Source organism: Dipodomys merriami, unplaced genomic scaffold (genome assembly GCF_024711535.1).
Source record: "Dipodomys merriami isolate MVZ:Mamm:240054 unplaced genomic scaffold, mDipMer1.0.p SCAF_5, whole genome shotgun sequence".
Classification (NCBI taxonomy): Eukaryota; Metazoa; Chordata; class Mammalia; order Rodentia; family Heteromyidae; genus Dipodomys; species Dipodomys merriami.
Window position 1 is genome coordinate 41,037,181 of NW_027206068.1, and position 8,472 is coordinate 41,045,652.

General features: G+C 39.3%; 1 protein-coding gene across 3 annotated transcripts in view; it reads right to left on the minus strand.

Moving 5' to 3' along the window:
- Pex1 (peroxisomal biogenesis factor 1) overlaps positions 1-8,122 on the minus strand; it is a 39,204-nt gene extending 31,082 nt beyond the window's left edge. For all 3 annotated transcript variants that reach the window (XM_069996485.1, XM_069996486.1, XM_069996484.1), the window contains exons 1-6: positions 7,984-8,122; positions 5,692-5,835; positions 3,289-3,372; positions 2,752-2,866; positions 1,888-2,651; positions 76-195 (exon numbers count right to left, since the gene is read on the minus strand). In XM_069996485.1, coding sequence (XP_069852586.1) covers positions 76-195; positions 1,888-2,651; positions 2,752-2,866; positions 3,289-3,372; positions 5,692-5,835; positions 7,984-8,118 — 1,362 coding nt within the window. In that variant the 5' untranslated portion in view covers positions 8,119-8,122. The remainder of the gene's footprint in view (positions 1-75; positions 196-1,887; positions 2,652-2,751; positions 2,867-3,288; positions 3,373-5,691; positions 5,836-7,983) is intronic.
- Positions 8,123-8,472: the final 350 nt, after the last annotated feature.

Sequence of the window (8,472 nt, forward strand, 5' to 3'; positions counted from 1 at the left end):
TCTCTGTTCTTTTAGTCAAAAGTAGAACATTCTTATTACTTAGCAAGTAGAAATTCTGGAGCATATGTAACTCACCAAGTTCTCTCTAGGTTGTAATTTTAGAGATCTTGGAATTTCAGGGGCAATGTCCACCGGAGTTATTCTGACTACTGCATGCATTTCTATATTTAGGTTCTTTCTCAGGTCATCTGGAATCTGAAATTTAAAAATAAATGTATAAATAAACCCATAAATGCTCAAAATTCAATGAAAACTACATCATAGCATACATATTAACGTCCATGTCTATGAATTCAGGTGAAATTATAGAAGCCAATACATGATTCATAGTTTTCTTAGTCTGCTTGGGCTGCTCTAACGAAATAATATCAACTGTGCAGATAATAAAGAACAAAGATTATTTTCTTGCATTTTGGGGACTAGGAAGACTAAGATCAGGGTGCTGGCAGCTTTGGTTGCTAGGAAGGGTTCTCTCCATAGTCCTTTATGAACGGATACTCTCCTTCTTGTTCTCATGATGTTAAGGGCAAGGGAGTTCCTTTGGATCTCTTTCTAAGGGCATTGGTCCCACTCATGAGGACTTTCCCTGTCACGACCTAATCAGCTCCCATAGGTTTCACTTCCTAGTACTGTCACTTAGGGGTATGATTCCAGCATAGGAATTTCAAAGGAATAAAAACATTTAGACTATCAATAGTATAACCAGATGGAGGTACAAGTGTTGTTATACCACAGACTTTCCAATTTCCCCCTGTATTTTTTTAGGCTTAAGAGCTTTAAAAGGAAGTATTGACTCTACACAATGTATTTTAAGTCATGATAAAATAACACTTAAATTAGATGTTAATTGCAAATATTTGAGCAGTCTTCATTTGAAACAGCTAAGAACCAGTGAAAATATCAGTCTGGGGTTTTAGAAAATGATATAGGCCAAATAGGTAAAAATATTCTGTTACTTGTATAAAGGCCATACTTAAAACTATCGAAGTAGAGTTGGGCACTGGTGGCTCACACCTGTAATCCTAACTACTCAGGAGGTTGAGATGTAAGGCTCAACGTTTGAAATCAGCCTACACAGAAAAATTCATCCATGAGACCAATTTCCAATTAACCACCAAAAAGCCAGAATGGAAGTGTGGCTCACGTGATAGAATGCCAGCCTTAAGCAAAAAAGCCAAGCAAGAGTGTAAGGCTCTGAGTTTAAGCCCCAGTACTGGCACAACAAAACAAAACAACACAAAACAAAAACTGTGGAAGTAAAAGAAATCTACAAAGGAGACGACTTCCCTTTCCTACTGTTCTTCCCCTTCTCTAACAGTTTTTTTCTCCTTTATCACTTGATAGTAATGTAAAATTAAGTTCCAATAAATCAGCCTGTTCAATTTCTTAAGCATTTTCTACATCATTCTAATACAGTTGTCATCACAGGTAGCAAGAAGAGTGTCTTATGCCATGGTTCTTTTCCTAAACTAGACATCTTCCTGACATAGTCTTTGCTTTCTAGAAGTTAGGAACAGATTTTCTGCAGGCATTAAAGTTGCAAGGCTTTGTAGAGCACTCTATGTTGGCCATAAACCCTAGAGCAATATGTCTGGGTTTGAATCCTAGTTGTACCATTTGCTAACTATATAAGTTTAGGCAAATAATGTCCACCTTTGTAAGCCTATATCAATAGAACTATCCTTGATTAGAAAGCATACTGTACAATTTTTACCCAAATAAAGTGTTCTCAGGATAAATGCATCCTTTCCTTCACCACCACCAGACTTTGAACACAGTTTATTACTGCATTGAATATACATATATATATATATTTTTTCTAAATCAAAATTTAGGGAAACTTAATTATTGTAAGTTTTTGCCCAAATTATAAAACTCTATACTAACCCAGACTTTCCCAAGATGGAGAGGTTCTATGTTTTTGGTGTATTTTATGGCATTTCTCAATTCTTCAAGTCCATTCCATATAACCTTTAGCACACAAAATGTATCAGCTTCATGACTATGATCTGAGCTAATCTGTTTTTGATCTAGCAGCTCTGATACATACTTTTCTCTTTTAGGTGACAGAACATTCTGCTTTGCTTTACTTTGCTTTTGCTTTGGAGAAAGTACTTTAATTAGCTTCCCATAGGTCACAGTAAAACTGGGTTCCACATCAAAATATTCCTGGTCCCATGGAAATACGTGAATGGCACAGTGTTTGTCGAACACAGAAGTTGCTGATGTGTTACATACACTGGGAGGTTGAGCTCTGCATACTCTGAAAGTATTATCTAGAGGAACAGTCTGGGACTGCATACTTTTGAAAGCACTGATTTCAGTTGAACCCCAACATGTCTCTTGTTTCTTCTCAGATCCAAAAGAAAAGATGCTTCCTATCATAGTCCACAAACTTGATATCGATGATGAGTCACTGGAAACTGTGGAATTTATTTCATTAGATTCAATGATTCTTGTGTTTGAATGAAGATGACTGGCATGAAGTTCTTTTGTCATTCCTTTTTGGTCTTTCCCATAATTATGAAATTTCCCATGTGTGTCATCTGCTTTTGACAATGTACTTCCTTTGGCTTGGCGGGCCTTTGGCTGAATAAGGAGTTCAGTGTCAGTTTCCAGCCTCCCATAAGGGGCAGTTGGCATCAGTGAAACTGTATAGAAAATAGAACTCATTAGTACGTGTTCACCTCTGCGTTGCTCATGCCACGCTAGAGTGCAGAGTGCAATGGCAAATAGTACAATCACACCTACCAATCTGGATAAATATGTATGTTTGTTGATCAACCCAAATAGGAAAAATGGCCTTTGGAAAAACAATTCGAATTTGATCTAGAAGATGCTGTTCAAGGGAAGTGGCATGCAGCTCCTAGAACCAAAGGAAAAGAGAGCTCATTTCACATTTGTCCATCCCAAGTCTAGTATAGAAATCTCAGTTCATTCTTCCTTTATTTTAAATCATATTGTGTATATTTAAGGAATACAGAATGATGCATGAAATACATATAGCCAAAAAATTAGCACAGTTAAGAAGACAAACAAACCCATCATCTCGCAGTTACTCATTCTTTAAAGGGGATAAATAAGTACTTAAAACTTACTCAGAATGAATTCCAACTTTAATACAATTTCTTATCTGTAGAACTGACATTATACATTAGATCTCTATCAACTTGTTCTTATAATTCAACTCAGAATTTATAATGAAGTTCAGAAAAATCTAAAGCCAAAGACATTTTTAAGTAGCTTAATTTTAAAATGAGATAGCCTTTAGCTTTTTTTTTTTTTTACCAGTATCTCCCAGTCATCTGCTGAGAGGGGTTCCACTTCAACTTGCTGGCAAGATACCACATGAGAACATGGCTTGAGAAACACCTGAAAAAAATTCCAAAGTTAAAATGATATTAAAAGACTTCTGTATCCCTAGAAAAGAAGTTGTTTCTTTAAGTGTCTCTGTGAGTATATCTACAGTACTCCATGTGACAAATATTTATTAAGTACTTATTCTTAGCTAGGCTTTGATGTATCCAATATTTTAGGAAAAACATTTCACAAGAAATTATGGAATAAAGATATATCCTAGCATAACATTTTTTTCAAAAGTAAATACAAATAATCATTAGAAAAAGAAATATAAGAACCATATACTGTGTCATGTGCCTATCATTCCAGCTACTATGGAGGCCAAGGCAGAAGGATTGTGAGTTCAGTGCCAGACTGGGCAATATGGCAAGATCCTTCACGAAAAGAAAAAAAAAAAAGAAGAGAAAAGAAAAGAAGGAAAGGGGAGAGAGAGAGACAGAAAAGGAAGGAAGGAAGGAGGAAGAAAGGGAGGGAGGAAGGGAGGGAGGGAGAGAGAGAGAGAGAGAAAGAAAGAAAGAAAGAAAGAAAGAAAGAAAGAAAGAAAGAAAGAAAGAAAGAAAGAGAGAAAGAGAGAAAGAGGAAGAAAGGAAGGAAGGGAGGGAGGGAGGGAGGAATGGAGGGAGGAAAAAGAGAAAAAGGAAGGAAGAAAAGAAAGAGAAAGAAAGAAGGAAAAGAAGATGTTAAGTCATGTCTTGAACTAATATTATTTATAAAATAATGTAATTTCTAAAAGTGTTTTGCAAATGTTTTAAAACTAGGTTCAGGGAATGTGGATGGCTCAGTGGTAGAGTGATTGCCTAGCATGCATGAAGCCCTGGGTTCGATTCCTCAGTACCACATAAACAGAAAAAGCTGGAAGTGGCACTTGTGGCTCAAGAGGTAGAGCATTATCCTTGAGCAAAAAAAGCACAGAGACAGTGCTCAGGCCCTGAGTTCAAGCCCAAGGACTGGCCCAAAAAGAAAAAAAAAAAAACCAAAAACCAAAACTAGGTTCATCATGGTGCTACTAGGAAACTATACCAAAATAAGAGATCAGAGACAATTATTTCAAAGTACAATCCTTCACAGAAAAAAAAAATAAAGAAGAGCAAATACCTACTTACTCTAATATACAGATATATGAAATGCTATAGTGCCTTAATGAAGCTGAAGACCACCATCTTATTTTCTTTCTTCTTTGACATTCATATCAGTAGATTTAGGGAATTAAACCACCAAGTGTTGGATGTTCTAGGCAACCACCCTTTCTTCTCTGCTTTTGTGGACTGGAATAGAATTACTTTCAAGTGCCCCATGAATTTTCCTTCAATCCCTCTCCTACATTCTACTTGAACTGATGATTCTGAGGAAGCACAAAAGCAGCTCCAAAGAAACAAGGCACTAGGATTCCTAGGCAAGCTAGTCCACTTTTTGTCCCCATCAATGCATCACTGGGAGACAGTGTCTCAGTGGCACTGCTACAATAAAAGATCACATATACACTGAGAGATGTTCTCATAGCATTTGTAATATAGTCAGTCTTTGTATACATGTTCCTCTGCCGATTCAACTAACTGTGGATAGAAAGAATCTGAGGGAAAAAAGTGTGTCTGTCCTTAACATATGCAGAATTTTCTTGTCATTATTTCCTACATAGTATAACTGTTTACATAGTATTGGCAATGAATTGGGTTTTATAAGTAATCTAGAGATAATCTAAAGTATACAGCAGAATGTGTATAGTTTTATGCAATCTTACATAAGGCATATGCACATCCACAGACTTTGGTTTTTGTGGGGCTCTTGGAACTTGATGACACCAAAGAAAGGTATCTCGATATATTTTATGGGGTAGAAATGGCAAAAAAAAAAAAAAATGTAAGACTGCATTCTTTAAATCCTCAAAGTCCAGGAAAATTCCAACAAACAGCAAATATTTATTAAAAGGGAAAAATACATTTTTTGAAAACTTCCAACCTAAAGTATTTACAATGAATGTATTAGTTCCACAGTTTAAACGTATTTAAGATGAATAAATTGAGAAACATAGAATATCAGAAGCAAATAAAATACAGGTTAATAATAGAAAATAAAACAATTCATAAAGGATAAATAATCTCATGAAAATTCAGCAGTAAAATAAGAAATAAAATCAAGTAGAAAACATAGCAAACAGCAAGATAATAGCTAACAAAGTATAGCCGGTTTCAATATCACAGCTGCTTCCAAGAGTATACTTAAAAAAACAAAACACTAAGCCTATGATATTGAAATTGGCTATAAATTTTAGTATTTGTTCCATTGCTCTTATGAGACATTAAAAGAAAGTTTCTGCCATCATTTTGTACTTACCTGCTCCCCGTGTGAGAGTCCAAGTTTCTGACCAACTTGTCTGTTAATTTCAGCCACATTTTCACCTTGATCATTAAAATGCCTGCCTTCCACCCAGCTCAAGAATGCAGGCTGGTGACCCCAGGTTACTTCTATAGCTTGATTCTATTCATACAAAGAATGGAAAAAAGATTTGAAAGTTTTCACATGGTATGATGGATTCAAGTGAACTATTATTGTAATCTACATATTTTTTTAAAAAAGAGAGCTCATAACTGTTACCTATATTTATCATCGTATTTAAAAGGCTATAACCATTTTCAACAGCCAACACTAGTGATGCTATGCATTAAACCAGTACCTTTGTATTTCAAATCAATTCAACTATTTCAGAATTAAAAATGACAACAGGTAGCTGAATTAACATACATAGCTTTTCAGCTGCATATGTGTGTGTGTGTGTGTGTGTGTGTGTGTATACTAATGATTCAAAGAAGCAAACGAAACCAAACCAAAAACTACCCCAGAAGATATCTGCAGTATATTCTTTTTCTATTCTTTCTCTTCTCTTTTCTCATCTGTGTGTGTCTGTGTGTGTGTCTGTGTGTGTGTGTCTTGTGCTGGTATTGGAGCATGAAATCAACTCAGTTCTGTTACTTAATTTTTTCTGATCAAGCCTGGTGCATTACCAGTTGAGCCATACCTCCACATCTGGTTTTTTGCTAGCTAACTGGACATAAGTGTCTCAGGGATTTGTCTGTGTATACTGGCTTTGAACTTGGATTTTCAGATTTCAGCCTCATAGTAGTTAGGATTCCAGGCATGAGCCAGGAGCACCCAGCACAAAATCACTTTTAATGTCTGAAACTTGAGTATAATCCAAATGGCTAGTCATAGTGAACAAACTATGGCAAGTTTATACTAGAATACTAATAAACGGATAATGACCTTTTAACAAACAGTAAGATACAAAATTGTGTGTGTGTGTGTGTGTGTGTGTGTGTGTGTGTGTGTGTGTGCTTGTGTGTGTGTGCATGAGAGAAAGAAACAAATCTGGAAGAGTTGATATAAAATTTTAATATTAGTTATCTCTAGGTTCTGGGATTATGGGTAATTTTATTTTCTTGATAATAATATTTCTTATGTATCACTTTGATAATAGTGTGGTATGGCCTTTTCTACTGATACAAGCTTAGAAAAAATAGGAAATTTGTGCCAGGCCTGAAGATATTTGAGTTTTTGAAAGATACCTGTGAACTAATTCTTAGAAATATTTCTTGAAGACTAAAAATTGAACACAAAAAGCAAGACTACTAAATCCTTAAACAGTGATGAATGTAACAACTACATCCTAGGATGAAATTATTAATTATAATAATTATCCTAATCATAAGGAAACATTCTTATAAACTCACTAAGTTCCTATGAACTCTTTGGGTTTGGATTTGAAAGCATCTCTCACAGAGCTGATAGCTTGATGACAGTGACTGTCTCCATTCATTAAGAAAGCCGATTAAGGCTCACTGGTAAAAATAAATAAATTAATAATAACAAGAATTGAAGCATTCTGTTGAATTCACTGTATTTTGAAAGGCAGACAAAAATAAAAAGTAATAACTATAGTTACAGGGAAATAGCTCAAGAGGAAAGGTAGACTATTTGAAATCGTGGCAAACAAGTCTTTCTTGCACGACTAACCTGTGGTTTGGTAACCTGCATCTAGGATTTAGATTTCAAATAGTCTAATCTCCCTCCCCTCCCCTCCCCGGCCCTGCCGTGTGCACACTCAGACTCCTGACACTATTTTCCAGGAGGACACTACCAAAGCTGCATCTCCCCCGAGACTGTGGCGGTGCGACGCCTCCGCCACGGCGTCCTGAAGGGTGGCGCTGCACACCAGCGCCGGAGAGACCGCACGGGCGTCCGGCACGCCCGCAGCCCGCGGACCAGCAGCCAGTACCCTCAGCTTCGGGGCTCGGCTCGCGGCGCCCAGTCCCCGCTAACACTCGGGAACCTCGGCACCCCAACGCTGGCACTTGGAAACAGTTTCAGAATGGCAAACACAGGAACAAATGGGCGCGTGGTCAGGAGCTTTCTTCCACCTGGAGGGAGCGCAGAGTGCGACGGCACCAGCGTGGTTAAAGTCTAGTCTAACTAAGAGCAAGTCGCTGCATGGCCAGGGGCGATGTAGGAGTGGAAGACACCTCCCCGCGCCCAGACCCGGGTCCCAGGACCCCTCGGCGGCGGGGTCAGACCGCGGCGGGGCCGGGCCCGCTCCAGGCGCCGCCCGGGGTCCCGCAGCCCGCGCTCTACCTGTAGCAGGTGCAGCTGGGCCACGAGGCGCCGCGGCAGATGGAGGAAGCAGTCGCGAGCGTTGGTGAAGGCCACGGTCGCCGCCGCCCCGTCAGCGCCCGCTCCCGCACCCGCGAGGCGGTCGCCACCCCACATCTTCCCCAGGCGCCGCTCCGGTCAGCCCACGGAGCCTCGGTGTCTGATCCCTACCCCGGCCGGGCAGGCCGAGGGCGTCGGAGCCCGAGAAGATCGATCGGCCCCGCCCCCTCTCCCTCGGCGCTCCTCGCCTGCGAAGGCAGAGACAAGCGAGGTTCGCTCACCCTCGGGTTCTCTCCTCCTTGCCGCCAGGGGGCGGTAACTCCTTCGTCACATTCTCATTCTCCGGAAACGATGGTCGATGCTTAAAAAAAAAAAGTTCCTCCAGCCAATCCTAGCACGTCTCGATCCATCTCGCTCTCTTATTGGATAATGGGAGCGCAGGAAAACGGAAGTCTCCCTCCCCCGCGAGGA